Here is an 18,991-nt window from a genome sequence, read left to right as displayed (position 1 = left end):
TTGTCTTGGGCAAATCAGTCCATGGCTGGGACACTGAGCTTGTCAGAGTTTGGGCTGTGTCCCTCACCTCCCTGCAGTCACTCTTCTCATGAGTCTTTGGCTTGGAGGTCACCTTCTCTTGTCTGCTCTTAATTTACATTTTTTTCTCTTTTATTGAATACTTTTATATCTTTACATATCCAGTCATCAGTGACTATTTTCTTTGTGTGTCACTCATAACCATTTTCGTTCTTGTGTTAATCTTTAAAACACTGGCATATAAAGTAAACAAAAATGTGATTCTATAAAATAACCACCTTTTTGTTTAGTTAACCTTTGTAACTCTTTGCAGATTTGTAACACTAGTCCCTCTCCCTGTTCCCTGTTCCAGTCCAGTTAAATCAGAGTGGTGCTCAGCTGTTTTACCTGGTGACCTGCTGGCAGACCTCAGTTCTGCTGTTTTCCCCTCTTGAATTCTGTGTTTCTTAATGCTTTTCTGAGTTCTACTCCTACTTTTCCAAATGCTCCTTTACACAGCATAGGCACCCCTCCTTCTTCTCCAGAATGTTAGTGCCTTGGAGAAGAGCATCTTTCACCTCTTCCCCTTCTGTATGTCTTTACTTACCTTATTGTGGTGGGTTGACCCTGGCTGGACACCGGGTGCCCACCAAAGCTGCTCTGCCACTCCCCTCCTCAGCTGGACAGGGAGAGAGAAAATAAGGAAAGTCTAGTGGTTTGAAAAAAGGACAGGTAGAGATCACTCAGCAATTACCTTCACAGGCAAAACAGACCCGACTTGGGGAAATGGACTTATTACAAAACAAATCAGAGTAGGAAAATGAGAAATAAAACCAGATCTTAAAAACATGTTCCTCACACCCCTCCTTTCTTCTTGGGTTTAACTTTATTTCCAATTTTTTCTAGCTCCTCCCCCAGAGTGGCACAGGGAGATGATGGGGGTTGTGGTCAGTTCATCACACATTGTCTCTGCTGTTCCTTCCTTCCCACACTCTTCCCCTGCTCCAGCGTGGAGTCCTTGCTGTGACAGACAGTCCTCCACAAACTCCTCCAGTGTGGGTCCTTCCCACAGGCTGCAGTTCTTCATGAGCTGTTCCAGTGTGGGCCCCTTCCACAAAGTGCAGCCCTTGAGGGGCAGACTGCTCCAGCCTGGGTCCCCCTGGGGTCACAAGTCCTGCCAGAAAACCTACTCCAGCCCAGGTTCCTCTCTCCACAGGGTCAGAGGTCCTGCCAGTACCCTGTTCCAGCATGGGCTTCCCATGGGGTCACAGCCTCCTTTGGGCATCCACCTGCTCTGACATGGGGCCCCCACAGGCTGCAGGTGGAAATCTGCTCCACCATGGACCTCCACGGGCTGCAGGGAAACAGTGGCCTCACCATGGGCTGCACCACGGGCTGCAGGGGAATCTCTGCTCCACAGCCTGGAGCACCTTCTCCCCACCTTCTTCACTGGCCTTGCTGGCTGCAGAGTTGTTGCTCTCACATTATCTTCATTCCTCTCTTCTGGCTGCTGCCTTTCCCTGCAAGTTTTTTTCCACCTTCTTAAATACATTAACCCAGAGATGCTACCACCATTGCTGATGGCTCAGCCTTGGCCAGCAGCGGGTCCTTCCTGGAGCTGACTGGCATTGGCTCTGTTGGACATGGGAGAAGCTTCTAGCATCTTCTCACAGAAGCCACCCGTGTAACCCCCCCACTATTAAAACCTGACCACGCAAACCCAATACACTTATTTACTTCTATGATTTTAGCTTTCTTTTTTTTTTCTGTGTGTACAAATAATTCCCAGTTGGTTGTACCCACCCTGTCCTATGTCTGACTCATTCTTACATCTCACCTTCAAAATTTTCTCAAACTCCAAAATTTGAGCACTTCCTTATCTGGCATTTCTCTACTTGTATTTTTCTATTTTTCTCCCATTTTCTTTATTTTCTTTCTTTCCTTTTTTTTTTTTTACTTTGTTAGGTTTGTAATTTCAGTGGTGTCTTTTTGCACACATATTTCATATTTAGCCCATCATTAAAAATAATTATTTTTAATAATTAAGCCCCAAGTACAAATATTTCATTTAACAACCAGAATTAATGCCTCCTTTTTCAGATATTATGCAAGATTGAGGGCAAGACATGAGTGGACAAACCAAAGGAGGGATTAAAAGATATTAATGGGTAATAAATTAATTCAAATGTCTATTTCTCTTTCCTCTTTATGGTATTCAATATGTATAATTTTGCCATCAAGTTCGAAAAAATTGGCTACTGTCATTTTTCAAGAACTGGCTAAGTATGCTATTGACCACTTTAATGTGTCTTCAAATGTACTAGAACTCATCTAAGTTTCTTGTTGAAGTTTACATAGTAAAAATCAACAGCAACTCTTTTATAATTTTTGGCTGTATTATATGAAACCCGATGTGATGTACAGTATAAATTACAAACACTGTCAGACTAGACAGATAATTCATTTTGGGTAAGAGCAAGCTGCTGTTGTGGTTTATTGCATTGTATATGGTTTCTTTAAACTGTACTACTATGTTGCTAGTTTAAAAATGCAGACATGTACATCTCAGGTTGTAGGCTCTGGAGATGAACAGTTGTAGCTTCAATTTTTAAAATGTTTGTAGCAAATCAGGTTTCAAAGCTGTTTGTTATAGTGAAAAATATTTTGATGTAAAATAATTAAATCTGATTTTAAAAAGCAGATACAAAATAGGCAAAAAGACTACGTTGCGTTGTTCAGAATATGTTTTCTTAATAGCTGCAATTTATCTTTACTCGCTTTCTATGTAAGGATGAGTTTTCTAGTGGGAAAACAATGTACACTCTCTGAGATCTTTCTGATGCTGACTTTTCAATAAGAAAAAAAGCTGTAGTTGATGGCCATGAAGTACTAAATATGGGAGGAACAACTGGGGGCAGTTCTGCTTTAATCTTGTAGTATTAGCAAATATAAAGTGAAAATGTATGCAAAGAGAGCTGTGTCTGCTCAGACTTTGTCAAATATTTATGCGTATTTCAGATATGTCCCAAAAAACATACTGTAGCATCGTGAGCTGCTTGGACTCCTATGAGAATGAGAACAGAAGGTTACACAAGTCAACACCAGAGTACAGTGTGTTGCTATATGTTATGCTACTCCATATGCTATACTGGGAAAGCTTATAGAGTAGGTAGTATAGTACATGGTATATATTGGCAAACTCTTCTAGCAGAAGTGCATCTTACTTTTGTAATTATTTTATTGTTTAATAACTACCTGTAGTGTCCTGGACACTGTGATGTGTGTTTGTACCGGTTTTCGCCAACCAGCCAGATGAAGTCAAGCATGTCCTGAGAAGCCAAGTAAAACTGTCTCCTACCATCAGCCAGAAGCCTGGTTGTTTTTTTAGCTCCATCTTGACAAATTACACAATTATGGAAAGAACTGAAATAGGACTAGAAAAAGGACTAAGTACTATGTAAGTCCTTAGGGAAATTCTGTTAAAACCCTTTCTGCTTCCCTGTTTAAAAAACAGGGAAGTCTTTTCAGCTCCTTGCGGTGAAGTTGGAACACACTGTTTCTGTGGAGAAGCCTATTTAGCGATTCAAACCACTATGATTCCAGGGAAGAGTGCACATGTTTGACCCAGCGAGGAGCATGCTGGCTGCGATGCAGCTTGCTTTGACCTCTGGAGTACAGGAGGTTACTGCTGTCTAACACATCGCAGTTTTCACTGTTAAATACCAAATAACATGTGCCCACACGCAAATAAATCTCTTGGGATAAAGTTATCTAAAAATGTCTTGTGTGGGCAATCACATTTCTTCAAATGGGCTTTCATAGTGTTCAGTACCATCTTGATGAAATCCCTGCTTCAGCGTGAGGATTGGTGAAATATGAATAAACCTCATGTGCACTCTTGAATGGGGAATCATTGGGAGGTTCTGTGACTCACTGTTGGCATGGACCGCATTCAAGATGCTACATGTTATATTAGGCACTTCACGTTAATCGGAAATGCTGGAGGAAATATCTTGAAGTTTGACTAATTAGAAATAGCGTTGGTAGCAGATGGACGAGAGAAAATACTGTGTAAAAGTTGATTGTGGGAGTGTTTGATTTCTTGCAAGCATGTAGTGCAGACTGAGCAAAGTCTTCCAGCTCTGGCAAAAGGTTCTGGCGTTAAGCTGCGTAGCTGAGCACAAACTCAGTATTTGGTACGTGTTCGTGACTATCAGGCAACCTTTGGAGAATTTCAGTCTATATGCTGAAAGCAAGAGGAGATAACTGTCCTTCATGAGCAGCTGATCTTGAAAGAGACTGTCTTGGCCGTGCTCCCAAGACTGATTCAGTCAGTCCCTGCCTGATGAACTGAAGGCCACCTTCCAGATAATTAAGAGCAAACAAGCTGCCTTGATTTTATTCAGCTTTGGATTTTTAGGCTAGTGTCCTGAGCACTTAGTCATGTATGTGAGGTGGTGGACCACTCAAAAGTCACTACCCCATAAATCTGGTAGATTGGAAGGGAATTTCTTCAATTTTGGGTTTGTTGCATCTGAGAAAATCTAAAGAATATTCATGTCTATGTGATTGCCAGACCTTTTTTTTTTTTCCTGAGCATACATACTTTTATTCCAGTTTGGATAGCATTTGTAATGTTCTATGTGTAATGTAGTAATAACACAGAATTGCAAGCTGTCAGGCATTTTTGTATTAATTTGCCTAATAATGCTTAAATTAACTTTCAGTTTAGTGACCCTATCAGGTGTAGGCGTTTCACAGATGCTTTCTTTTTGACAGTATCATGGGAAATGATAGCCCCAGCGATCATGCTTTGTTCCAAATTAGCTTATATTTGAAGTAAACTTAACTCCTTGAAATAGTCTCAGGGTTTTGCACAAATGGATCTCAGCATCAGAGCCAGTTGGTATTGCCTTATTGTATCATGCATGGAATCAGATAAATTTTCTCATCTCTTTGTGCACTTAGATAGAGGGAAAAGTTGATCTCCTTTTCTGTGTTGTTTTTCAGTCCTTAAGTTTACTTAAAGCTCTTCAATCTCATCTTCCATGTGGTTCAGTCACAACCAGGTCTAGAAATAACATGAGATTTGGTAGTTGTAAGCATCAGAGACCATGACCAGTTATTTCTAATTGCTGCCATCACACAGGGTTGCTTTTGTTTAAAGAAAAACTACTTACGCTTCTGGGATTTTGGGGTGCAGGGCTCTCTTGCTAGTTCATCCTGCAGTGGTAAGATTTGGTGAGATGTTAAAAAATGGGTTTCTGTGTCAGCAGCTTTGGAGGTCCCATAGTATTTGCGGTCTAGTTTGGAACTACCACCTACCCTGCAAGGAGTCTCTGCTCACCACGTTTCTAATCTGGGTTTAGTAGATGGAGAGAAGTATGTCCTGACAAAATGGGGAAAAATCTCACACTGCCTTTAAGTCACCATAGCAATTTCTGTACAGCTAAACCGGGGAAGTGACATTCTTGCTGTATGAGGAGATGGGCATAGTGGTCGTGGTTAGGGATGTTGTTTGGAACGTGTGGCATGCTGGCAGAGCTGCAGGGGTTAGAGATGGTTGGTTTTCATTCTCCAGCCTGATTAGTTGTGCTGGCAAAACTCTGCTCTTGATTTGCCCTGAATGGGATGAAGAAATATCTCCACAGCTCTTTTTTTGCTTTATGACTTGGAGGTTTTGTATTTTAGAAAAGGGAAAAGGTACACACATACTGATTTTTTTTTTTTTCCAGCCATGTTTTGAGTATAATACATTATTTTATGACTATATATGGATTTTCATTCATTTCATTATTGATAGCTTCTTATTTCCTGATACATCAAAGGAATAGATAGAGCATGACTTACATTTTTGGTGATCTGATGATTACTAACTGTATGTTAATTTTCATTTTATAATTAATTCATATCTGAAGTGACTGTATTTCTGGTTTTGAATATAAAACATATTTACTAGCTGAAAACCAGAAAATTGACTTTACTTGGAGTGATGAGTTAGGAATTATAAAAGCTTACCTCTTCGTGCTGACAAAGCAATCCATCTAGAGTTGTGTGCAGTTTTCAGCACATGTATTTTAATAATCCACTGCCTTTTGACAATTCAGACTTTTCTTACAAATATTTTGCATTGATGTATTTGGGCTTGTTTGTGTTTGTGTCCATCTTGGGAAATTATATGTGAAACATAACCCTCAGCTGGAAAAACTGAATAAAAATAGTTTCACTTAGTCGAGCTTGGCAACCAGTAGAGCTATATGTACAGTGTTTGTATCACTCTTTTTCAATACCATAATTATGCATGGGATTAAATAGGTCCCTAAGAATGGTATTAGGACTATGTTTTGAGCAATGATGTGAGTATTGCCATTCAGCAGCAACATGTAGCAAAATGTGGCAGGGTGTTTGGGCATGATGAAATCACTGTGTACTGTGTTATGTCAGGAGTGTGGAGTGAGCTGGACAGATAGAAAAATAAAATGCTGAACACTATGAGCATTGCAGCCACCAGCAGTGCACTTGTGGAATCATAGAATGTTTCAAAATAATTAAGGGACATGGTGTCAGTCAACTCTTAGACAAAACGAGTGGGGAGCACAGACTGTCTCCCTGGAATATACAAAAAGAATAGAGAAGTTGTGCTATTGCATGAGCAACCCACTGTCATAATCAAATGATTAATTTCTTTATTTTCCAAGAAATATTAACTAAATGGAGAAGCGCGGAAACCAGTCTTGCAGGTTGTTGTAACTAACAGGACTCATTTCAAGAGGGATAGGGTTTATCTTGGCCAGTGAGCCACATTTTAGATTAATCTCATCTGGATGTGTAATACGGGTTAGGTGAATCACTTTGTACATGTGCCCATTTCTCTCCATTGACTGTAACTGGAATCCAGGTGACTTCTGCAGATATGGTTCTGTACGTAAGAGGCGTCTTAGCATTAGATGCTTTATGTCATTAGGATTCTCATGTCTCAAACCACCAGTGTTCATGTCATGAAATTCAGTTGGTTGTAGTAATGTCAGAAGCCATATTTCAAGAACAGAAGTAAAACCTATCAAGTTTTTCCCTGACACATCTAGTGCTGCGAACTTAGCAATTAATATTACTAGACTGTAAAGTCTGCAGGGCAGATCACTGCGGTAAGCGAGGAAGGGAAGGAAATTCCATATTTAAAACACAGAACCACAGACTGGTATAATATTTGTGGCCCGAATGAAAATTGCATCCATCTGTGATTATGGCAAAAAGATAAACCAAGGCAAAGTACAGAATTGTAACCAGAAGAATAGGCTTCTCATCACAGATTATAAGAATAAATCATTTTAAAATTTGGACAGAAAGGCAGTAGCCAGGAGAAACTGCAGTTCTTAAATATATTGTCCATAATCAGTGATAAAGAAGAAGTATTTATAAAAGGCACTTGCTGATAATAGTCACTGAGATTGACTTGAAATGAACTTCTAGCAGAGAAGGGTGAAGTTGGAGCAGAGACACCAGACGCCACAGACACCTCAGGAACACACCCTGTTTCTGAACTGATCCTGCTTCGGGCTCTGTGAAAGGGACTGATAGCGTGATTCGGGGTGGGCACGTATGAGGCTAAATTCGGTTTATTTCATGTGGTTTGGCAGGCTGTTAGATTTTCAGCCAGGCTTTCTGAGACCTGTAAGTTCTGGGATGAAAACATCAAAGCTATTAAATTAATTTCCTGTTTTGTATATTTTTTTTCATGTAGAGGTTTTATCGGAGGCAAGGACAGGATGTAACTGTACATCAGACTGAGACGGACTATTTGTACCCCCAGCAGCACACTGTACTTTAATATGGATTTGTTGACTCCTATGTACATACATGCACAAGGGCGCAGAGACTGATACCAGCTCAAAGTAGAGATTTACGTTGTGATGGGCCATGGTGCTTACTTGATGTGTTACTATTGTTGCTATTGAAATAAAATCCCCTGAAGTTTATTTCAGAGAAGACTGAAGTAACTATAGTACCACAAAAACAGTTGGTAGGAACATTTTGTTTATGCAGAGGTAAAATATTATACTTGTTCAACAGATTGCAGACTTCCTTTTGTGGGCATTTGTAATTATTTGGGACCAAATTCAGTTCCTAGTAAACTTGGTAGGAATTTTTCAGTCAGTTCCAGAGGGACTTCTATCAAATTTATTTTTTTTTAAAGATGCCAAGTTTTATAAAGTTGTCATTTTAGTGTTTTCCAGGTGCCTCATGTGGTGAGGACCAAGACTTCTTTGAGACTCTGCATAATATGTGCAATGATATGTTTTGCCATTAAATAATCTTAATTGGGTTGGATAATGAGGACATTAATGGGTCTAGCTGGTCACTACTTTAGAGTTTGTTTGTGTAATAGCATAGGAAATGTGGGGAATAAACAAGAGGACCTGAAATCTTAATCCATGAGTGACAGTGTGACTGGACCAGCACAGCAAAGACATGATGGGAGGACAGGGAGGAGGACAAGGATATTTCTGTTGTGTATTGGGTTCAGGCACTTGTGCTTTGACCCTGCTGTAGTAGGGGTTGGACACTCTGGTGTTGTGTGAGTAATACTAAAGGGGCTCTATAGTTACACAGGCATTGCACAGACCAACGGACAGATCAGGTAGATTGGGATTTTTATTGACAGAGTACAGGGGATGGTGGTGATGAGAGATTTCAATGAAACAATCAATCAATCAATCAATCAATCAATCATCTGTTGGAAACCAATAAAGGAGAATACCAACTGCCCAACATGTTTTGCAATGCACTTAGGACCAAATTTTGAGATGATGGGAAACGCAACTGAAGGGGAAGCTATTCTATTTGATACCAACTCTAAGGGAGAAACTGTTCAAGAATAGGGAGAGAAAAGGCGGCTTGAGTAAGAATAACCCTGGCATGATAGAGCTTACAGATTTTGGGAGGGGAAAGAGGCTGCGTAAAAGAATCAGAACAACAGGTTTTAATGGGGTATGAGAGGACTGTGGGCATAATCTCTTTGGAAAGGAGTCTGGAGAAAAGTTGTTAAAGGAATTGTTTTTTCCTTAAAAAGAAAAAATGCAAATTGAGGCAGAACAGGAGAAGGACAAAAAGAATAGGAAAATAAACCTGTCTAAAACATAAGCACCTTATTTATATCAAGTACAAGAAGGAAGCAAGTAGGAAATTAAAACTAGGTTGGATTATTCAGAACACGTGCAAAAGAATAGCAAAAGGAGGAAGAGGGGTGTGTGTAAATCAAAGAATCCAAGGCCAAAAAATGTGAACAAGAAAAGGCTGTGTACAAGAATGAACATGAAGAGTAACAGAAATTGTTCTGGAAGTGTATTTCTGGTTAGAGCGTGTTCCAGGAAAGTGTTGCTCTGCTGTTTAACAGAAGCACGTCAGTCTTCACTAACGGTAGTAAGAGCATATGGAAAACTCAGCCTAGAATAGAGAAAGGACGCATCAGAGAGTACTTAACATGTTAGGTGTTCCCTGGTTAGCTGTGCCTGAGACGCGCTATACTTGGAAACGGGAAGAACTGGCTAAATCAGTCTCAGCCCTGTTAACATTTACCATTGAGAATCTGAAGAAGAAAAATGAGAGAGTGTGAAAAAACAGAAAAATAGAAAAGCCTTAAAATAGTGGTGAAGCTGTGGATGGAAGAGGCCTATCACAGATTTACGAATCATTTTTGTTCCTAAGGAAATTACAGACAAATATTCAAACATTTTGTAAGTACCTGGAGGAAAGCAACAAACAGTAACCAGCATGGGTTTGTTAGAACTACCAAATACCTGATAACAAGAGATGAAAATCTGTGGATAAAAGAAAAGGAGCAGGTGTCCTACATTTTCATTTTCAGAAAATTTTGAATGCTGTCTCACAAAAGTCCCCAATCAACAAGCTGGGGAACATCAAGCAGTGTCTTAAAGTAAGTTGCGTAGGATACAGCTGCAAAACTGGGTGGATAAGGTAACCTCCGAGCAGCTACTGCTATTTCACTGCTGTGTGTGTTTTCCGCAAGAGTTTACTGTAGAGACTGTTGTGGTTTTTTACTAATAATCTGGATTATGTATTAGAGAATATGCTTATTAAATTTGCAACTGTCACAAAATGGAGAGAGGTTTGGAAGGATGCTGGAGAACAGGATTAGAACTGAAAATGATCTTGGCACATTGGAGGAATGGCTTTGGGAAAAAGGTAACATTAATATTTAATAGGTGCAAGTGCGTAGTGCTACACTTGGGCAGAATAGCCCTATACAGGACACAGGACAGCTGGGTGACCAGTGGCTTTTGAAAATGATACATAGGTCATTAAGATTACATGAATAAACATAAGCTGTTATGAAAAAGGTGTGGATGGATGAAAAAGACATATAGCTTGCAAAATGTGTGGAATAATTCATCTATTGTACTCAGTACTCTGCTCAAATACTGGGTCCAGTTTTAAGCATCACATGTCAATAAAGATAGGGCTAATTGGAGGGACTTCAGAGAATGGCAATGGGGATAGTTAGAGAGCTGAGAAACGTGACTTGTATGGAAAAAAATGAAGAACCAGTATTATTTACCTTGAAAAGTAAAATATAGGTAGGAGAGAAAAGTTTTCCAGTATGGAAAACAAAAAAAAATACCCAACCAAAGAAAAAAAACAAAACCAAAACACACCAAAACCCACAAATTAAACCAAACAAAACCCCAAAACAACCAAAACAACAACAAAAAATGCCAAAAAAACCACCAACAACCCTCAGATCACCTTGAACTTACACAGGTGAAGGGTTTCTGCCTCCAGCATGGAAAACTTACATTCTAACAAGAATGAATGTTTAGCCATCAGGAGGAAAAGGAGAAAAAAAAAAAAAAAAGTAAGATAAGATCACTTAGAACAGGTTAGGTGAGAAATTTTTAACTATATTAGAGATCCTTTCAAATACAGAAAACTGTTCAAAACGATACAAATGTAGCTTTGTTTCACCTGCATTTCAGAGATGATCTGCTACAGACCCTGTCAGCAGTATCTTCTGTGGTTCTCTATTAATGTGTTACATTACTGTGTGTTAATACTGTGCCACACAATGCATTTCTGTTGTGCAAATTTTGTGAAACATTATTGTACTTTGAATTAAGATTATACTTCTTTTATTTCAGTGTGTGCAGAAGCTTACAATCCTGATGAGGAAGAGGACGACGCAGAATCTAGGGTATTTAATACTTTGAGTCAAATACTTATTTTTTCAGTTCTCAGGCATCCAATTTAGGAAGAAAAATGTAACCAGCATTACCATTCCTTTCTAAAAGCATTCTTATTATAAAGTACTTTAATAACCTTTTGGGTTGTCATGCTAAAGGAACATTTACACATTCTCTGTAATAGTCACCTCTGTAGGACCTGATGTGAGTATTATTCAGAATTACCACACCTTTGATACATGGTCTGTTAAGGAAAAATTTCTGTGCAATTATATTTGCCCAGAGAGCGCCTGCTCCTTAAAGTACTTACTTGATGTCCCCATAATCTCAAAGTGGTTTTCTCAATATTCTAGTATTTTTCATAAGGCAGAAAAAAAAAGTAAATTATAAAATCACTAAGATTTTCAGATGTACAGTGCAATAACTAATGAACTATATTTATTTTACTTATGTCACCGTTTTAAAGGCATTTACTTAGCTTTTAATATGAAATAGCATAAGTATGACTTTTAGGACAAATTTAAATGTTTATATTCTACCTAATTTCTAGCTTGTAAAACTTTCAAAAAAGTTATCCTACAGTATCACAGCTTTGAAACCTGGCATACCTTTTTAAGCATGTGTATTCATGGAGCAACTTGATTGATTCATTAAGCAGGCACTGGTAATTTAGTAAATCTCTGACTCACTTGGATAGTGCCAAGTTTGTTGTTTACTTTGTGGAACTTCCAATATAGATTTAACATAGATAGTCTTTGGGAAGTAGTCATGGCAAAGAGCTAAATGTAACAGTGATGCTTTTTGTAAAACATGCATGCTCCAAATTTGATTAGAGAGTAGTGGAGTAACGTTTATGCAGCAATACTTCAGATCAAGGTATCCAGAATGGCTTTCAGAAATGAACTGGATTCTACAAATGTAAAGATCTTGTTAGCTTAAATACAGCAGTGCTTCATTTGCTAACACTATGGTGATATAATGTTATCAATGAGTGTTCATTCAAATCCAGAAAGTGTTATGAAGCATGGCCAAAATATTGTGTAAAATGCTTAGCTGAATTAGCTCAGTCCTTCACCTAGTGCTGCCATGTGATAACCACTTTAAAGGTTTTTCTATTATACCCCTCAGATTATTCACCCTAAAACAGATGATCAAAGAAACAGACTGCAGGAGGCGTGCAAGGACATTCTTCTTTTTAAGAACCTAGATCCGGTAAGAGATTCTTGGTAATGCACAACGTGCTACTAAGAATTAATTCTCTTGAAGTTTTGAACAGAAGTTTACAAATTTGACTGTTGTAAGTTCTTATGTGTCCTTTTTTGACCCCATTGCAAACTCCAGAAATGCCGTTTTGATAACTGATGTGTCCTGTATACAGAGCCTCTTGTTCACCACAATGAATCATAGCCTTGGAGTACATTAAATAAATGTATACATTAATATGATTGTTAAGTATTGTATTTTCTTTTTTTAAATCTTCTTGCTTTACATGGAAGTATATAAACTCATCAGTTAACTGGAACACTTAGGTCGTTCATTTTTTTTTTCATCCAAAAGGGTGCTGAGTGCTCCATCAAAACCTAAAACCCACAGCTTAGCTATACATGTAATTGAACAGCAAATTATCTAATAGAGAGTAAGAGAATGGCAATAGTGAGGTGTTTACATTATTATTTCAGCTTAATACAGATATTGTAAAAACGCCACAGACAATTTTCTTCTGTACAGATAATTTCTGTCTGTTGCCTATAAAAACAATTATGGGCTTTTAAGAAAGCTGAAATGCAGTGAATGAGTGATCTGGATCAGAGAAAGGTGATAATGCTTCAAAAAAGCACTGGGTTGTTTAAGGGAAAAGGCGAGTGTATCAGTCAACACATCCACACTGAGGATGGGCTGACTTGCAGCACACCAAATGCTTTCTCAGGAGAATTGATTTGGTGCTGTCAGGGCAGGGAGCATGGGGAAAGGGAAATAAGTATGTAGAGTTTTAAGCATGAGAACAGAAAGTTTTAAATTTGATTCAAGAGGGAGCCAATGGGAAGACCAGCCTGCAGCTCTGTCTGGAAGTCAGGTTCTGTTACAGAGAATCCACATTAATTCGTGCTGCAGGTTTCTCACTCCTGCTTTTGTCAGCACACAGGCTGTTCCGTGTTCCTGGAGAGGCCCTGAGGAGCAGTGAACCACAGACCCCCAGCTTTGCAGAACCCTGCAGTTAGAGCTATAGGAGGGCATCAAAAGTCTCACATAGGTGCTAATAGCTCTGCATTCTTGGGACACTAGGGATCCTGACACAGATGATTTCTTAACTAATGCCCTCGTGCTGTCTGTTTAATGGATAGTTAATTAGCTCTTCCACTATACTTGTTGAAGCTCAAGACACCCAAACATTTGCCCCTTCCACTCCTGAACTATTTTGCTGCATATCTTCAGGGATATAGTAGTTTGTGGGCATCTGCTCTGCATGTGAAATTGCTTTATTGTATAACATCCTTATTGTTGCTGTGTCCTGGCTTGCACTTGGCCAGACCATCATTACATTAGCCCGCCAATGGCATTTTGGAGGACCCCTCTTGATTAGTCTCTAAACATTTCTCTCTTATGAGCCCTGTGACAATGGATTATCGTGTGCTCCTAGAATCTGCAGTTACGTTAACATTGAGCTACTGCTTTCCTGATTCTGGCTTTATGCAGTTTCTTGGTAGTATCTTCCTATAGTATCAATCCTCTGGATGAGATCTGCTTTCTCTTCCAGTGAGAAGATCTTCTGTCTAAATCATTGAATAGTTTGGATTGGAAGGGACCTTTAAAGGTCACCTAGTCCAACCCCTCTGCCATGAGCAGGGACATCTTCAACTAGATCAGGTTGCTCAGAGCCCCGTCCAGCCTGGCCTGGAATGTTTCCAGGGATGGGGCATCTACCACCTCTCTGGGCAACCTGGGCCAGTGTTTTACCACCCTAACTGTAAAAAATTACTTCCTTATGAATCATCCCTCTTTCAGTTTAAAACCATTACCCCTTGTACTGTTGTAACAGGCTGTTCTAAAAAGTCTGTCCTCACCTTTCTTATAGGCCCCTTTTAAGTACTGAAAGTCCTCATATGAGAGGTTCTCCAGCCCTCTGATCATTTTTGTGGCCCTCCTCTGGATCCTCTCCAACAGGTCCATGTCTTTCCTGTACTAAGGGTCTCCAAGATGCAGTATTACAGGTGAGGTCTCACCAGAGCAGAGCAGAGGGGCAGAATCACCTCCCTTGACCTGCTGGCCACGCTCCTTTTGATGTATTCCAGGATACAATTGCCTCTCTGGGCTGCAAGCACACATTGCCGGCTCATGTCCAGTCTCTCATCCACCAGGACCCCCAAGTCCTTCTCCGCAGGGCTGATTTCCATCCCTTCATCCCCCAGCCCGTATTGATACTGGGGGTTGCCCTGACCCAAGCGCAGGACCTTGCACTGGCCTTGTTGAACCTCATGATGTTCGCATGGGTGCAGTTCTCGAGCTTACCCAGGTCCCTCTGGATGGCATCCCATCCCTCAGGTGTGTCAACTGCACCACTCAGCTTGGTGTCATCTGCAAACTTGCTGAGGGTGCACTCAGTCCCACTGTCTGTGTCATTGACAAAGATATTAAACAGTACTGGTCTCAGTCCCCTGAGGGACACCACTTGTTACTGATGTCCATTCAGACTTTGTGCCATTGACCATTACTCTCTGGCTGTGACCATCCAAGCAATTCCTCATCCACCGAACAGTCCACCCATCAAATCCATATCTCTCCAATTTAGAGAGAAAGATGTTGTGGGGGACCATGTCTAAGGCTTTACAGAAGTCCAGACAGACAACATCCATAGCCTTCCTTTGCCCACTGATGTAGTTGCTCCATTGTAGAAGGTCACTAGGTTGGTCAGGCAGGATTGCCCTTGGTGACACTGTGCTGGCTGTCTCATATCACCTCCCTGTCCTCCATGTGCCTTAGCACAGCCTCTAGGAGGATCTGTTCCGTGATCTTCCCAGGCACAGAGGTGAGGCTGACAGGTTGGTAGTTCCCAGGCTCCTCCTTTCTACCTTTTTAAAAAATGGGTGTGATGTTTCCCTTTTTCCAGTCACCAATGACTTCACCTGACTATCACAACTTCTCAAATATCATGGAGAGTGTCTTGGCAACTACATCACCCAATTCCCTCAGGACTCTACAGTGCATCACATCAGGTTCCATAGACTTATGTAGGTTCAGGTTCCTTAAGTAGTCATGAACCTGATCCTCACTTACAGTGGGAGGGACTTTGCTCCCCCAGTCGCTGTCTTGCAGTTCATTTTCACTTGAGACATTTGGGAAGAGAGCTTGCCTGTGAAGGCTGAGGCAAAGAAGTTGTTGAGTACCTCAACCTTCTCCTTGTCCGTTGTTACCTGTTTACCAGTTTTGCTGATCTGGGGGGATACACTTTATTTGACCTTCCTTTTCTAATAGCAGTCATCAGCCACTTGGTCTGCAGGGCACAGATCTATTGGCTTTGCATCAGCGATATTGTAACGTGGTGTAGATGTAGAGTGTTAAACTGTTCTAGTGTGGGCACTTGATATAACTGTTCCAGGGAATATTGAGGGATCACTTCCCCTGTTAGTGGAGATGGTCTTTGGACTGTGCTGCTGTCTCAATACCTTATTCCCTTGATGTTTTGAGCTCGTTTTTTACTTCTGGATCAGTTATTTGTAATTGCTAATAGTTCCCACTGTCTGTTACAGGTATTTAGCAGAAGTCTTCTTAGCGGAGTCCTCCCCTTGTGGAGCTTTGCAATTCAAAGCCTCGAAATCCACTCCTGGGATCTTCCAAGTCTTGTTTATTGCCCTTTGCTCAGGATGTCCAGTGGATTAAGAACACTTCCTTCTGCTTTAAACCTGCCACAGACAGTGTACTAGAAAGTTGAATAAGATAATTTTTGTAAAAGAGTTTTTCATTTTTCCTCATAAAAGGCATTGGAAAGCTACTGAGTTCTGAAGATAGCAAGGTAATTAAAATGTAGCCTTATTCAGTCTGGCTTGCTCCTTCTGTGGAGCTGAGATCTGTAGTCCCCAGAGGACTTCTCCCACTCCTCCTTGTTCTGGTGCGAGGCAGTGACTCAAGAGCTCTGCCGCTGTCACTGCAGTGATTTAGATGTTCCTGTCCCGGCTGTCTTCCTCTCCTCTGCCTCTCCAACCAGCAGCACGAGCACACGTGGTGCCAGCTACTGCAGTTCGCTCTCTGGTGTGTTACCAAAAAACCTCCATCTTGGAGGGAGATCATATCTTCAGCTGCCAATGCTAAAGTCTCTGGAACAAAAGTCAAGCCCTGTATGGATAGAGTCTCCAGCTCCCACTGTTGTTGGTTTTTTTTTTTTTTTTTCCTTGCATTGAACTTCAGCCTCTTTCTGCTACAGTTCTGTGTATGAAAAACATTGTTTCAGAGATCAGTGAGTTAGAGGGGAAGAGACAATGTAAAGTGCTCAATGGCTTTTCCCTGATGACCTTTTAGCAAGGTGTCAATCACCGTTCCTAGAAAGGGCACCACTCTGAAATACAATATAACAACATGTGTTACAGCATTGATACTGAACCGAGTCCACCCTTTCTTAAAATTTTATCCCACCCTGACACGCTGTATTTTAGTTTGAATGAAAGGATAACATACGGGTATCATTAAAGCAGAAGGAGAAGTTGCAGTAGTTAGGAGGTGACTCACAGTACTGCTAAGTATTTGAATTAAAGAGTCCATCTGAACAGACAAGAGCCTTCAAATAAAAGTAAAGAACAGCAGAACCATTTTAATGTGAGATGAAATGAGAGAGAGGAGAAAAAGATAACCTTCAGACTTTGAGACAACGTAGGACTTTCTAGACACACACAACAGTCTCAAGCCTGCATTTACCCGATAGCAGTGTTTGAATATCAGATAGGTAAACTTATGGAGAAGTGTCTATAAATATCAATATTTCAAATATGGTCTTTGATTGAAAATATAGCATAGTATAAAGGAACATCAGCTCTGGTGTAATTCCTTGAGCAGCACGCTATGTTTTAAAGCCCAGCTGTTCTAAATTCCTTAAAGTCTGTGAAGTTACTTGAATTTTCTTGAAACTTTCCTTAACTTTGTGGATTGATAAGGATGTGACTGGTCAACTAATGTCAGTAGAGCAAGGAACTCCTGAGTTAACTCACTTAAATAAAAAGTACTTTTAAAGAATTGATGTGTTAGCATTTTTTTCACTTTTCAGGGGACTTATTCATTTCCATCGTGTTCCTGTCACTCAATATCAGTTTTACCTAGTGTGTAACAGTGTTGAAAAAATTACTTGAAGAGAAGAATATGGATTGAAATGTGCACATGCAACAAGGTGAGGGAGAGAGGTTTTTGCACAGCTCTTTGGCTACTTATTTAAGGACCATTTCAGGAAAGAGTCAAGAGAAATTCAGGAGCAGAAGTGTGTGGATGAGTGCATTAGAAGAGAGAAAGGTGCATTCAAATGTTTTTTTCTCCCTTCCCCACACTATTAACCTAAACTATGTTAGATTAACCCATTCCTCTTCTAAGGAATCCTGTTGTTCTTTCCAGAAAAACCTCTTCCTATTAGACCGCAGTATTATTTAATGTTCTTCTTTGGTTGCTTGCTATGCCATTGCCAGAGATCCTAGTATTACTTTTGTTCTCCCAGGACTGCCATGGTGTGCCAGGCCACTTGCTCTGGATGCACCCACAAATCATGTTACTATACCTTCTCCTTTGTGCTCCAGCTGCTGGAGATTACTGGCAGTGGAATCAGAAGCTGCATGTCCTCTTTCCCCTCCGCTTCCACTTTGTATAAGCCAGCAAAGAGAAAACAAGATGATGACGAGATGCCTTGGGCTATTACTGAGTATAAGCCCAAAGCTGCTGTTACTAGAATTTGTCTCTGTTCAGACAAATGTCTGTTCCGTCACTGGCATGAATAGCAGCAGTAGCTCATCTAGTGGCCAACATAGCTTTCTACACTTCCTTTTTACAAAGCAGTTCAGAGAAGTTATTATTTTGATTTTGTCTTCTAAGAGGAAACTTTGCTGGGGATGATGAACAACAGGGTATTGGGTTTGACTGTTGCGGCCCATAGGCCAGTAGTTAAAAAACTGATGAACCTATTAGCAGAGTAATGAGGGTGGCTCAAGGTAGTGGTACCATCAAAGCTGTGCTGCACCCTTGCACTTAAAGTTTGAATCCTTTAGCAAAAATTCACAAGCAGTGTTAGGTCATCTGTCCTCATTCAGGGAAATTTTATTTTGGAGAGCTTTGCCCTGCTAATGCTGTAGAGAACATTTCAAATAGGTCTTGACCCTTTTCTAAAAGGTAATAAATTATACATATTCTTCACAAATATGCAAGAGCAATTTCTGGGCCTATTGCCACTCATGCACCTGGAGAATTATTATAAGAGAGCACAAATATTGATTAATCAATTAGAATTGATTAACTTGAAGGAAGATGAAAGCAAGCATAATGCAACTGTGTTTTGTGAATAGCAAACTTATACTTCAGGCCAAAGCATTCCTTTAAAAGTGTTACTAACAGAATATTCTCATAATGCTCTTACATTCTTTAAAATTTTGATGAAGAATTAGAACTACAGCTGTTGAAGCAATTAATGGCAACACACACACACATATATACGAGTGAGCCTAGAATGCCTGAACACATAAATACTCTACCGTCTTAGATGGCACAAAACTCTCTGCAAACTAATAGGTTCCAAAACAATTAGAACTGTGCTTAATCTGTTTTTTCCCTAGGGC

At 40.2% G+C, this 18,991-nt stretch overlaps 1 protein-coding gene across 3 annotated transcripts in view; it reads left to right on the top strand.

The window, feature by feature from the left end:
- The window catches only part of PRKAR2B (protein kinase cAMP-dependent type II regulatory subunit beta), an 88,552-nt gene that overhangs the window by 54,072 nt on the left and 15,489 nt on the right, over positions 1 to 18,991 (top strand). For all 3 annotated transcript variants that reach the window (XM_065847400.2, XM_071803435.1, XM_071803434.1), the window contains 2 exons: positions 11,154 to 11,206; positions 12,324 to 12,407. In XM_065847400.2, the coding sequence (XP_065703472.1) occupies positions 11,154 to 11,206; positions 12,324 to 12,407 (137 nt within the window). The remainder of the gene's footprint in view (positions 1 to 11,153; positions 11,207 to 12,323; positions 12,408 to 18,991) is intronic.

Source organism: Patagioenas fasciata, chromosome 1 (genome assembly GCF_037038585.1).
Source record: "Patagioenas fasciata isolate bPatFas1 chromosome 1, bPatFas1.hap1, whole genome shotgun sequence".
Lineage (NCBI taxonomy): Eukaryota > Metazoa > Chordata > Aves > Columbiformes > Columbidae > Patagioenas > Patagioenas fasciata.
The sequence above is the reverse complement of the archived record's forward strand: the minus strand, read 5'-3'. Positions and strand labels throughout refer to the sequence as shown.